The 14,756-nt window shown below is 40.6% G+C and overlaps 1 protein-coding gene across 1 annotated transcript; it reads right to left on the bottom strand.

Moving 5' to 3' along the window:
* Positions 1-6: 6 nt before the first annotated feature.
* LOC116376990 (protocadherin alpha-3-like) lies at positions 7-13,986 on the bottom strand (the record flags this gene model as incomplete). The annotated part of the gene is made up of 1 exon (XM_031838508.1): positions 7-13,986. A coding segment is annotated over exon 1 (1,538 nt), but the record flags the coding sequence as incomplete, so codon positions are not given.
* Between the last annotated feature and the right edge of the window lie 770 nt (positions 13,987-14,756).

Here is a 14,756-nt window from a genome sequence, read left to right as displayed (position 1 = left end):
AAAGACTGCAGACTGACTATGTCTCCAGTCTCTGAGTTGATGTTTACCATTGTGGATGATGGGTTACTTTGTAAAAACGAATAGCTCACCCGACTGTTCTGGTCTACGTCAGCATCAGTGGCAGTTACTGTTTTAATAATTTCTCCCACTGGGCTGTTCTCCCTCAGGTATACATAAATTAGCTGCTCTGGGAACTGAGGTGGATTATCATTTACATCAGAAATGTGTATAGAAAGTACACTCGTGCTGGAGAGCGACGGGGTTCCTTTATCGGTGGCGACTATGGTGACGTTGTAGTTAGAGACACTCTCTCTGTCCAGTGGTCCGTCAACTAACAAAGAATAATAATTTTTATAGTTTGATTCGAGTTTGAGTGGAACCTCATTTGTTATTTGAATGTTCACGTCACCGTTTTTCCCACCATCCTCATCGAGGACTGACACTAGAGCAACCACGGTGCCTGGAGTAGCGTCCTCTTTCACTGTGGTGTGTAGTGACGTCACAGTGATCTCAGGAGCATTGTCGTTTACGTCCACCACTTCCACCAGCACTTTACAATGAGCAGACATCGGAGGCTGCCCTTTATCACTGGCCTCTACACGTATCTCAAAAGCCTTCTTTTCTTCAAAGTCTATGTTGCCTTTTACCTTGACGACTCCCGTTTGACTTTCGATTTCAAAGATATCAAGCACGTGATCTTGATCTTTGCTTCTCAGTGAATACACAATCTCACTGTTGAGGCCCTCGTCTGCATCGGTGGCGTTCACAGCGATTACTATTGTGCCCAATGGCGTGTTTTCTGGAATTTTTGTTTTGTACAATGTTTCGCTGAATATCGGGATGTTATCGTTAATGTCTAAAACATTAATAACGAGCTGTGAGGTGCCTGATTTCGGAGGACTCCCTCCGTCTACAGCGGTCAGTGTCATGCTGATCACAGGCTGCTTCTCTCGGTCTAAAGCTTTCTGCAGCACTAACTCAGCAGACACACTGTCACCTGCTTTGTGCACAGCCAAAGAGAAATGTGCATTTTGGCTTAATTTGTAAGTGCTGACTCCGTTTCTCCCCACATCTACATCATTTGCTTCAGATAATGCGAATTTCACCCCTGGTAACGTATTCTCTGCGATGTACAGATTTTGCAATTTGGTCGTAAACAATGGGGCATTGTCATTTACATCCAAAATGTCTACGTCAATACGGTACAGTTTTAAAGGGTTATTTATGACGGCTTCCACACTTACTAAGCATTTCAATTCCTCCGCGCAAAGCTCCTCTCTGTCTATTCTCTCACTGACATACAGAACACCAGTCTTTAGATTTACCTCGAATAATTTTCTCTTTGATCCAGTAACAATTTGAAACATACGTGATTCCAAGTCCTGTGAATTAATGTTTAGGTCCTTAGCGATATTTCCAATCGGAGTTCCCGGGTTTACCTCCTCTGAGACGGAATAAGAGAGCTGCCCAGATACTGTTTCCCAGTTAAATTCCAGTAGAAAGAGCCCGAGACATATCCCGAAATATCTACAAGGCGAAGACATATTTCTGTCCAATATGAACAAAGCATGAATATGACTTCAAGTCAGGATCAGATATCCCAGGCAGTATGGAAGATATCCACCGAGGTGAGCTTAGAATTTGATTGGAAAATTCGGTGTTTGTTCCACCGTCCTCCCTCTGTAACAAAGACTGAAGAAATGTCCCAATCGCCTGGAAACGGGAGTGGCCTCGTTGTTTCAGAGAGTAGAGCTGTCTCTGATGGATCAACAGCGGCGCCACGTGGTGAAATAGACAACATGCAGAGATCAGTGAAAGATGAAGGCCTAATGCTGCAGCCATTTCAGCAGCCATTACGTCACACCATACACTATTGATATCATTCCATGTGCTGCTGAATATCCTAACTCAAATAAGAGCAATCGAAATTGCATTTCAGCACCATGGACAGCAAATCAGAGAATGTCTTATATAATGCCTGCTTTGCCTGTCCTGATGTGTGCTGAATGTGTCAGAACTATCTTTCATATATTGAAACATGGTATAGCCTTCAGACACACACACACACACACACACACACACACATACGCACACACACACCTGTTCACTGTCACTTTTGGTGAAATTATGACGTTGGGCATCCATGGCTACCAGAAATCATCCAGCCATGTATTTGGGCATGCTGCACTGTAAGCAATTTCTGAATTGCAAAATGGTTATATATAACAAATAAGTGCAACTCCAATGATACCAAATGGTGCATTTGCAAAACTGCAATAGAAGACTGAACAATTGCCAAAAATGTGAAGTAGTAGAAATAAGTTATACATCTTCTTACTACATTCAGATCACTCCCTTCTAATTTTGTCTTTGTTTTTTTGTCAGCCTTGAGGGTATTGCATAAAGTTAATTCGAACCCTTTGTTCTGCTGCATGCAGATCCGTGGTGTATTTCGGTGTATTTTACTGTTTCTTCACATTTCCACAGAGACGGTAGTCATGAGCTTATGAACATTCCCCCATTTGTAATCCCAGGATTAAGCCCTGGGTTCAGAAACTCCTGTCCTATTTCTATTCTGTAGGAAACATGATTTGATTTGCAAATATTAATAACTATCACGCACTGAGCTGCAGTCATCCGTTAACCCAAAAAAGCAATAATCATATTGGCTCACAAAAGATGACCTGTTTGCCCAATTTTACTAATGTATGGCAATGGAAAAAGTATGTTCTGTATACACAGCTACTGAGTATGTTGCACATTCTGCTTATTTACATACACACAAGTGAACACACAAAGAGTGCCTGGCCCATCAGACACAGACAGATCATGATGAAATTCAATGATTCATAGTTTATTTGTAGGTCACTGTCTATACTGTGCCAGCCTTACAGGCCTTCAGTCTGGATTATTTTACTCATAAAATACATGACACACATTGACCACTGATGCTGCAGTTTACTCAGCACTATAAAGATAATCTGTCTTTATTATTCCAGGGATTCTGCTTCGTGGCCTGCTGACACTGCTGTGAACTATACCAGTCACACTCTTCCAAGAATTAATTAACAGACACCAGAGTGTATCCATTTACAATCTACAAGTAAACCTACTGCACCGCATTGCCTGCATACAGAATGAACGATATCAGAGACTGTACTGAACCCAACCTGAGAGCAATGTCAGGGCCTGTTACTGAGCATGCCCACTAGGCCATGTGGAGGAAACAAAGATTGTGAATAAAGTCAATAAAAGATGATGAGAACACATCAGCTCCTCTTTCAATGCCACATACAGCTCCTCTAGCATCTGCAGAAGGGTCAATTAATCCATTAATAGCTCTGCACTAATACAGAAACAATTAATCACCATTTTCAAACACACAGCCTTCACAAAGAGACATGTTGCTTTAGTTGATTAAGTTTTAGTTGATTAAAACAACCAAGTACTCATGACACAGTGTTTCAGTTTTTATTTATGAACTCTGTATCCATTGATGAAAGTCACATTTCCTGAGGATATGTTAATTCTGAATAATATAAAGTGAATAAACTGTGGTTCAGAAAAACACACAGTATTTAGTCCCTGAACACAGGGAGCTGTGCATAATAAATCTAGTGGTTGGATAGATGTGTGCCTGTTAACCTGCGTCTCTATCTGTGGGTTACCTATCACGTCATAAAGTTAAAAGGAGAAACAGTAGGCAGCATCAAGAGCAGTGTGATCAAAGGGGCAGAGGGAGCAGTATAGGTGAAGGGAGGGTGGCTTGGGCGGAAGCAATGAACAGCCGTGTTTTAGGCATGTTCAATGCATTATTAAAGGCCAACCACCACATATAGTCGCCAAATTAGCTTCTGTATCTCCTCCATACTAAGAATTTAATGATAGCCCTTTACATAGCCATCAACTGTGTGTGTGCTTGTGAGTAAGTGTGTGTTATAAGGGCGTGTACTGTGCTGTTCATATGTGTGAGTGTAGATGGGGGAAGGGTGCTATCTGAACATGCTCCAAGGCGAGTCTCTCCCTCCTTTCCTCCTCTCTCCTTCTGCACAGCTCTCTTGTCTCCATAGCAACGCCATCTCAGGCACAGACATGATGCATGCATGCACAAACACACACCCACACCCTCACTAATGCCGAAGCATATGGGGTTATTTTTAAAAAGGCACCGGATAGTATAAAGAATTGCGCTGCTGGATGTCCTACCCACCTCTAGATTTATATCTGATACAGTTCACTTTCATGTAGCCTTTTTCATCTCACTGAACGAATTGGATCAGATTGTGAGAGGAGCAAAACACATACACACACACACACACACACACACACACACACACACACACACACACACACACACAATGCTTGTATGCATATATACCACACCAGGCTGTCCACAGTGGCTGTTGGGCTGCTCATGCATTGATAATGTAGCACTGCAGCAGCAGATTCGCTTTAACAGCAGTGCTTGCTTCTCTTTCCACCCCCCACAGCCCCACAGCGAGCCTGACCTTTGCATTCAGCCATGCCCAACCCACTGTCTCTGCCCACTCTCTGGGCCAGGGCTCTGGGGACCACCCCCACTCTTGCGGTCCGCACACTGCATCCTGCTTCATGTGACGAGATACTGATGTCATAGTGCTGTTTATGTGTGGAGTAGAGCTTATCTCGGCACAAGGGGGCAACCTACTCCTTTTGCACGTTTCCTTCTTTACTCAGTACCAAACCTCCAGATCATGTTTTTTGTTCTGAGCTACACATTTTCGCTTTTTCTTTTTGTCTTGAATTGCTGAACCTGATTCATAGTTTCAATTTCTCTGGTGTTTCTCTGAGAGACAGCTGTGATATGACTCATACAGTAGTTGATTTTGGTGACAGTGTGACTAGAACCACACCCAATTGCAGCAGTACACTAATGACTAAGATGCGCTGATAAAGCAGAGGGGATGAATGGAGATGAAGAGGCAACAAGACTGGCATATTGTAATAGGAAGTGTGAAAATAGAGGGGGGGTGTACTTGCTTTTCCATGGGACAATGACCCCTAGCTACCATATGACATTGATATTTTTTAAATGATTTTGTAAAATGTTTGTATTTGCAGGATTAGGATCCCCAGCTGTGCACAGACACAAGTAGCACCCTATAGAATACATTTACTAGACTACCAGACTCACACTTGTATGCACACAAACAGCTACATACAAACATATCATCCATAGCATCTTCTATGATAGATAGATAGAAAGAGAGAGAGAGGTTTGTGGAAGATGAATCACTTCTAATATTTAATCCAACTACCACTCAATCATTTATTTCCAAATCTGCGCTCCCTTCCACTGGTTTCTGGAGTAAGTAGGACAGGGGCGGGTCCAGGGAAACATGAGCCGGAACAAGATGAAAACCAGGACACAGCAATATGCAGCATGCCCAAACACACACATGCACACCAACACAGTGTTCACTCATATGGGAAGTAATGGCACAATGCTCAAATCTCACATAATTAGTTACTCTACTGTAAAACAACAGGCAGGAGAAACGGCATGCTGTTGTGGCCCGAGTGATTTCTCTATTTGATGTTGTCGTGATGTCGTTGTCCAAATGCGAAGCAAGGACAGTATGATTTAGATTTTAACTCTTATATGTATATTCCTTATTTCCATCCAGCACCTTTTTTCTTTACAATTTTGCAGACACTTTATTAGATCGTTTAGCCTCTCTATCAATGCACCAACACTAGCCATTGTTTCCAATAATACAGAAGGACATTCATGAATGGCCAGTTTATAGGTGATCCGTATTGCAAAAGGCCCTCTGTTCTTAAAACCCAAAATACCCTTCATCATTATTGAGCTATGCAATTACAATTTCAGTCATTGAACCTTTAACAGTGAATTTACGGTTCATGGTAAGCAATGAATCTGTACAGCATGAATCACAGTGTGTCTGTGTAGAGTTTAACCGCAGGAGGGAATCATCAGGGTTTGTGAGTTTCTCATGTGTAAGAGAGGTGTGATGGCGAGTAATAGAACTGGTGAGAGAGAGGACACAAGAGAAACGTGTGTGTGCATGAATTCCATATATAGTTAATTGTTGCTCATTGAGAATGTGACTTATTGTAATCCAGCAAACACCTTGTGCTGCAACAGACACAAGGTGGCTGCAACAGACCATTAATTAATACTGTCAATACAACAGGATGTACAACAAGCTTTGATAACAGCGAAGGTAGCATGAAAATCTGATTGGTCAACTAGAATCACTTGACTGTAATGGACACTGTGATTGGCTCAACAGTGCATAGAGACAAAGGCAGTGTTTGATAGATCGCTGCTTCCACAGGGTGCACCCATAATAGATTCACGATCTCCCCTCTTGTATCCATGGTGACGCAGATGCAGCCCCCATCAGTGCCCCTCCCCACACCCTCCTCCACCGCACCCCTCTTTATGAACACTCTGTACTGATGACAAGGACAGGGCATACATTTGTTTTTTTTTCAAATCACAACCAGGCAAATGCAAAACTGCCGGTTGTAGTCAACTAAAATACATATATTTTCCACATTGTGAACATTCACGCACTTTATACAAACATTTAATATGGCCATGGACACATGCTCCCTGTACACTCTTTTTATCTCCTATTCTCTTTCTCTGTTTCCCACTAACACAGATAAACTGCATGACCTAAACATTTTTTGTGGGATTAAGAATAAATCTATTTTTATAGTCGGGGATGGATAACCTAGATTTGTCAATCAAACACTTCACTGGGGAAGAGGGCAGGGACTGTTAGGCTTTAATCACAACGTAAAATGGGACAGGACTCGCTATCCATGGATCAATACTGACACAGAAACTCAATAACTATACCAGTCAATACACTGCCACATACAGAGTGGCAACAAGCTAAATAATTGAATGTATTGACACACAGACACACATAAGGCACAAGATTATCCCATGTCATTTCCATATTTTGCCACCAGGGGGAGCTTATTCACCCTGGTCTTTGTTCTCGATAGCAGTTTCCATATGCACACTCAGACACACACTGATGTCAGACGCAGGCCGTGCTTTAAAGCCTTATATTAGATTAGCACGCTCACCCACTCCAAAAAAATGGTATCAGTGGTTCAGCTACACTAGCAGCCTCGGTGTCTGTCACACATCTCCTCTGCCTGCGGAAATTAAAATGTCAAGTCTCCCAGATTGGGAAGGAGATCTGGATGCACCTAACAATACCTGCACATTCACATCCAGCTTGATACATATCAAAACAAAGAGGGAAAAAAAGAGAGAGAATTACATCAGCCACAAATGACGGTTATGCAGAATATGCTGTGTCCTTTTATGAAGCACTTGCATATATAGTTTACATCATTCACATTTCAAGGGCAACTGTAAAGCAGTTTATCCACACTTTGGTGTCTCATATATAGTCCCCAAGCATCAGCAAATTGTACCCGTATATATCATTGTAGCCATGTGTAATGCCTATTTTTAGTTTCTTATCAGTCATGCAGTACAGAATATGCAGCATGCGGTGCTGCATGTGAAGTGCACTGCAGGTGCAGGCCTGCTGCGCAAGGGCTTGGCCCATTTCTTTAAAAAAAAAAAAGGGTCTGAATAATAGAGGAGTGTGCTGCCCTGCAGAGAATCTGACGTTGGAAACGACTGAAATGGTTTTGTGAGGTTGCTCCACTTTCCACAGAAGATGAAGATGACTATTTATAAAATAATGACTTGCCTACCAATGATTTAAGCTTGGGCTCTGTGGCTGCCGGTCTCCGAGAATAGCAAACACCATCTTCCACTCTTATCAGCATCAAAACTTAAACAGCATAAAAACTTAAGCAGCTACATGGGCATCGCCTTAGCATGTGTAGCAACAGAAGGTTGTTATAATGTGGTGAGGATGTTAAGTGCACCATGAGTGTGCATTATAGCTTGTATGTGTCTGGTCATTTGGTTGGTGTGTGTGCGTGATAGAGAGAGATAGAGGGAGTATACACTCAGTTGCCAGTTTAGGTTCACCCAGTTAAAACGAATACACTGATGCAACAGCCCTGCAATATAAAGCCTGCCTTCATGATGGTTATTATATTATATTAATATTATATATTAGTTTTGGTGAAATTATTTGAGAGGTGTTGCTTCATCTTAATGGTCTTTTGGATGCTTTGTGGTGCTGTTGGGTCAACAGCATTTTGGTATTTGGTTAGAGTAAACATTAGAAACACCTCTCAGTATGATGCAATGCGACAGCACCCAAAATTATATATATTTTGCAAAGTTTACAGATATATAAATGAGGGTTAGTATTCCACTCAATCAGGCCAACGCAAAAACACAATAAACAACAATAAAAGAACACAAGGTAAAAAATAAAATGGATCCTGGACATTAGCCTGGAATTTAAGTGTGAGTGGCATCCTCGTTTACTCTGTGTGCTGTTTCCTTTTCAAAGACCCTTCATGGCATTATTAAGACGATTCCACCTAATCGCATTAGAGCAGCAACATAGTATAATTATTACTTTACAGCCAGAAGCCTTAATCTAGGGCAACTGGGAATACTGACATTTATGACAGAATGGAAAGAAGGCTTTGACAGGAAGTTCCTATTTAAAGCACCTGAAGGAACACTGACAATGTGTTGTGACTAATTTCCACACAGTGCATGGAAATCTGCTGGTTCCAGAAAGATGATATTTATTGCAGGGTTACATTACATTGTACAGGTATTTCTATTTTACTGGTCACTGAGTGTATTTTTTCTTATACTTCATACATATATACATTTGCACCATAAGAAGCACCACCAGCACAGTCTACTACTCTAGTTCTCAGTTAGAGGACAAAGCAAAGTGTATGCGGATTAAGATGAACATTAGGGAGTAAACAAGTGTTTAGGGAACAATTATACTGCAGTCTTATCGCAAAGACCCGTTTACAGTAGTCTGTAAACCAGCAGACCAATCTCCTTGTTATTTTGGTATCATGTTTTTTAACGGTTTTGTAGTCTCTGCTTTGCTCCTTTTATACTCACATTAAGCAGGTTCTCACTTCATTATCTGTAATGTGATGCATAGATTATCTAGCCCAGTGTCTACCATGGAAGATTCAGTTTGGTGTCCATGAAAAATGTAGTTTTCCTATTCAATGTATCATGTAGCACCTGATCTTGTTATCTGCTGTTAAACCCCACTGATCTCTAAAGCATCAGACTAAACACAGCAACTTATGATGTGACACAAACAGCATTGCACTGAAACCTGGACTGTACATCCAAAATGACATGACGTGAGAGTGACTGCAGAGATTGCAACTACAAGTACATCATAAATGAAATTAAGCGTTCAATTCATTATTTGCTATAGTTTCCATTACCCTAACAGTGCAAGTGTCTTTGAAGTTGTCACATGCACACATATGACCAAAACTAATGTTAAAATGCAGGAAAAGTCACCATCGGAAAGTGAGCAACCTTACATACATGAAATTTGAAAATCGGGACAAGAAAGCAGGCCTGAAAATTTATGTTATGTTTAATTCCACAACAAGCATCATCCCCGAACCTGTGGAGACACCCTCAAATCAGATAAAGATGTATTATAAAGGTGTCCACAGAATTGTGCTTGAGTCCCAAAATGATAAAGCACTAAATTATTATCAATTGAACTATGTTTATGTACTGCAATACTATTACTGTTTCTTGAAAACAATATGTAATTGTCAATAGTTATCATGGTCACTCATCGTGCAGGCCTCACATACACACACAAACTGAAGCCACAGCACACCAGGAAACAGCAGAGCTGTATCTTTTAATGAGACATGATAAGATGAGCACTGTCAGCACAAGGGTCAGTTAACAATACATAACAACATGTATATAGTGCGTGTGATGCAAGTTGACCCTCGTTGCTCAGTGCGTATAGCGCATATCATCAAATCAACCAACATGAAGAACAATATTGCAATGAAACTAAAACACAATTAGCCTTATCTTACAGCAATCATTTTTTAGATAAGTCTTTGTCTTATTATATGAAAAGGAGAGGACCTTGTGGAGTTGTTTTGTACAGTACGACAAACAAAGCAACACTTTGACCAAAACGCACCCTCACATGAACCAAAAAAACAACAACAACCCTACTCTTACCTGAAACAGTCATTTTACTAACTGCAACCCTAATAAAACAGAGAGTGTCACTTTTTGTTGTGACCTCACCAACATAAACCCAGACAAATTAATTTGAGTCAAGTTGGTTTTCTTAAAAGCAGTTAGATATGTTAAAAAATGGAACATTTAAGTGTGATAACCAGTAGACACATTAGTTAGAAAAATAGGGGGTGAAAGTACCATTTATAAAAAGCCATTTTTGAATTTAAACTGTGCCTTATCCGTATATCTGATTATCATGCAGCAAATGAAGTAGCGAATCACAATTGATGTCATAAGACTGAGAGAAAGAGAAAGGTGCTCTGACATATTCGGCTCTACACACAGCTCCAGATTATACAGAGAGAGGAGGTGAGAGGAGAGGCTGTCTCTGTGGTCAGAAAGAGAAAGGAGAAAGGAGGGAGCTTGATCGGATGAAGGCTAATGGGCAAAGCTATGTTTTCCATTAGTAATTAACAACTTAACTAAGAAAAAAAAACATGAAAAAGATTGGTTAGAGAATAACACAGCCTCCAAAAGCTGTCAGCCATTTTCTATCATCTTGTAATTACACAAAGAGACAGGAGGGGGCATAAGAGAGAGTACCAGCTAGAGGAAATCAGGATGCGTGGGAGGACAGAGATGAAGAAAATCAGAAAGAGATTCTTTGTGCAAGAATGAGATAGAAGAAGAGATTTGAAAACAAAGAGATGGACTGAAGAAACCAGCAAATGAAAAGGAACCAGAAAAAGGTGAAGATGAGAAGGAAAGCACACCGGGCTGGAGCATAGTAGTGATAACGAGAACAAAGGCAGGGGAAGAAGGAGAGAGGGAGCCAGTCGGTGGGAGGAGAAAGTGGGATATGAGTCAGGCTTACAGCATTAACACTCATCTTCCACACCCTGGTCTCATTGTTTTATTCATACACTGCACCCACAAGATAAGATGGCGGGAAACCTGGAAACATATTTAGCGATCGGTACACATGTAAACATACACAGCTCAAGTGTGGTTACAGGGAGTCACAAATGTCACGATAGAATAATAGCTTTAACCCTAAATGCCAAAGTCCCTGATTTTTCACGACAGATGGTTTGCCTAAAAATAAACACAGCGGACCAACTTTACAAAATGAAAAGCTACATGTGGGATGAGATGACTCACCCACTGTACTGAGCAGCTCACTGGTTCACACTCCAGAAGATGACCAGAAGGAGCCAAATGACGCTCAGACCATTTCAAAAATGAGAAGAAAACGGATAAGACATTTCAGGCTGTAGCTTTAAATTTGTGTTTAAAAACTACTTTCTCTCTGTATCTACATAATCATATCAGTGTTGTGTAACCACATGCACTTTACATCAGCATAGTGACTCCCTGTGCATGCCCCAAAGGCCACAGAATGAAATATATTTCTCTAATTAAAATACTGACTAAATTATCCTGTTTTAATACAAATGGATGTTTTCTAGTACAATTATTTATCACTGAAATGGTATCTTTCAAGAAAAAAAAGACTACAGTTTGCTTGTCTTAAGCAATTGTTAAAAATCAACAAGCAATTTTTTTTGTTTGACCAGATTTACTCAATTACTTTAATATACACCTAAAGAGACTTGAAAATATATACAAATTAGTTTCTGTATTTTTCATACAGTTTTGTTGTAGTGAAAGCCTTGTATCTGACCAGACACTCAACAGCCTTGCTGACAGAAAACGGAAAAATTTAAGGAAAAGACAAGTCAACAGTACTGTGTTGTGGCTACATTGAAGAAGTCATAAAAACACATAAGCATACTAAACAGATTTATTATTGTGAAAACCCAAACAGACAGCGTTTGGAGAAATAAGAATGCACAAGGCAAAGCAATTACCCAAGATGCTTAGTGGGGGGAAATAGCCACAGGGGGAAGAGGAACCCTGCAGCTAGAGACTGGATCCATCTAACAGCCAACATCTGATCCCATCCATTTCTGCATGGCCAGAAATGAATACAACATACGGTATTTAATCAGACAAGTGTATAGCAACTGTGGCCTTATACCCCCTACTCCACAGGGAGCAGTGCAGGGAGCAGTGCAGGGATACTGCTGTAAGAAGGCAATCCTCTTAGTAAGGCTGCATCCAATGTCTAAACAGCTCACTCTGGATTTCCCTCACGCATTCAAACATTCTATCAATCAGAGATCACAACCCCATCCCACAAATCTAGATCTCAGGACACTGGATGCTCTTACGTTTGCAACAGGATGACCATAAAGGAGACTTTCAACCAACTGTGTCTTCACTTGTTTCCCCACTTAATAGCTGTCTGTCTTGCATGCAGTCTTGCGCTGGCTGCTCAGTCAGTTCAATCCTCCAGGCATGCACTGATGACCTAAGCACAGCAGCAGATGTTGTGGCTGTATGAGCACCGATGCCAAGTGCAGTGCAGACCTACATCTGTTCTGGTCTCTGTTGATTCAGAAAATAAACTACTATTTAAACGTAACACTTGTCTTAACTGCACTTAGCAAAGCTATCAAGCACTGGTTATTACATCAGACAGACAGATGTGTTTTTCTTTAATTGTATTCATAATATAATTGCAGGTAAATTATGACATTATTAAGATGTGTGTTCATTCAAAAATAAAAGAAGAGAGCACATTGGCATAATGCAGCTCCCTAAGCGAAGCTCATATTATCTAGCATGGATTTAAAATGACACATGAAGATAGTTTGTGCAAATTGTTTTCATTAATGCAATGTTGCTAATGCCCACAGAAGTAGACCCATACCCACATAGAGAGGCCTTGATTCAGCTGCAGTGGAGTGATACTAAAGTGAGAGTGGCAAGGTCCAACCTATAGGACTCATCCACACAGCCGTGAGTCAATGAACTAAGAGTAATGAAGCTGCTTATATAACGAGTGGTGGGAAGGAGAAAGGGTCAGCACTGCTCACACAATACCAGGCACGGAGGAGATAGGAGTGAGACAGAAAAGGAATACAACTTTTTTACAATTTCTGTGTTAGCTATAATGCATATAGATAACCAGGTCAGACGACAAGCTCACAAATAAAACTAGCTTCCTTTATCAACATGGAAGAACCAGGTTTGACCCATATACTTAAGAATAGTGACTGTAGCCTGAACCAATCCACATCAAAGCCACACATGGCTCTGAACCAGTCTCGTCATGTTCTAGGACAAATGACAAGAGCGAAAGGAGCTGTGCCAGGGAGTCTTGGCCCGCAGTTGGAAATGCAGCTCACGGTGCAATTTTTGCCTCACTGACTCTGATTCTGCCCCATTGCCCCGGAGGCACATTGTATTGTTACCAGTTTAAAGTCTTTGTCAAACAGTTGCAATTCAAGAAAAATATTGTTTTGTGTACGGTTGAAATATGTCAGTGTCACACATTATAGATACAAACTGGTATTAAGTCACACAGAAGTGCAGAATTTTAAACTCTGATATATCAGACTTAAAGTTAAAGTCACAAAATAGAAATTCTATAATGCTGAGAAACAGTTATTTACAGTTAGTCTAAATCCATATAGAGAAGAGGCATTTTACTTTTTCAAACCCTTCTCTGCCAGTCCGCAGTGTTCAAAGCACAGCACTATGAACAAACTACTTATTGACCAAATACTCTATTAGCTGCACTGCAGCAGTGTGTGTGCTTGCTGACATTCACTATAACAACCTCCTGATTCACCAACACCAAATCACCTAAATAGTGCACAAAGAAGGCCAGCTAATACAAACACACACACACACACACACACACACACACACACACACACACACACACGTGCACACACACACGTGCACACACACACACACGCGCACACAAACACACACAGACACTCACCAATGTACTAACACACACGGACAGTACAGATAACAAACTGTTCAGCAGAATCTAGACAGCATGCAGTTTATGTGGAATGATATATCACCTAAAACAGCAGGGGTTTATTCAACTAATCAACACAATGCCAACATAATCATCAACAACCAAACTTAATATACCACCTCCCTTTCTCCAGTCACAGAGCTTCATCAACTTAATTAGTGAAAAATAACTCTAGTCAACCTTGACAACTGTATGTGAGTGGTAATTGAAATCAATACTCTGTGACACAGAAACAGAAATGCTTCCTCTCACTCGCACTCTGAGTTAACCCAGTCATATGTTATCAAATAGATGTCAGAATGCAGAACAAAATAAATAAATAAAAATAAAAAAGCATTGCTCTAGAAAGACAGATCTAATTGACATTGTTGAAATACTATGTTGTGGACCTCAATGCTGTTTGTGTGCTCTGCCAGAGCCTAAGCTGATCCAAGTTATCCTGTTCTCTTTTTAAATATAGTGCTGATAGGGGAAAATGTTACAGGTGAACATTATATAGGTAGCTTATTACCTGCCTCCACAGTTCAGCTTCATCAAATGTTTAAATGATTGTGCTTGTTAATCATTATTGAATGCCTCTGATTCTTTGTACCTGATTAGAGAATGCAAAGAAGACAGAAGAGAGAAGGAAAAGAAACATAATCTAATAGTGAAGTGGTGGGAGGGCTTATCTCAGTGACCATA

The sequence above is a fragment of the Anarrhichthys ocellatus genome, unplaced genomic scaffold (genome assembly GCF_004355925.1).
Source record: "Anarrhichthys ocellatus isolate YVR2014 unplaced genomic scaffold, GSC_Weel_1.0 scaffold773, whole genome shotgun sequence".
NCBI lineage: Eukaryota > Metazoa > Chordata > Actinopteri > Perciformes > Anarhichadidae > Anarrhichthys > Anarrhichthys ocellatus.
The sequence above is the reverse complement of the archived record's forward strand: the minus strand, read 5'-3'. Positions and strand labels throughout refer to the sequence as shown.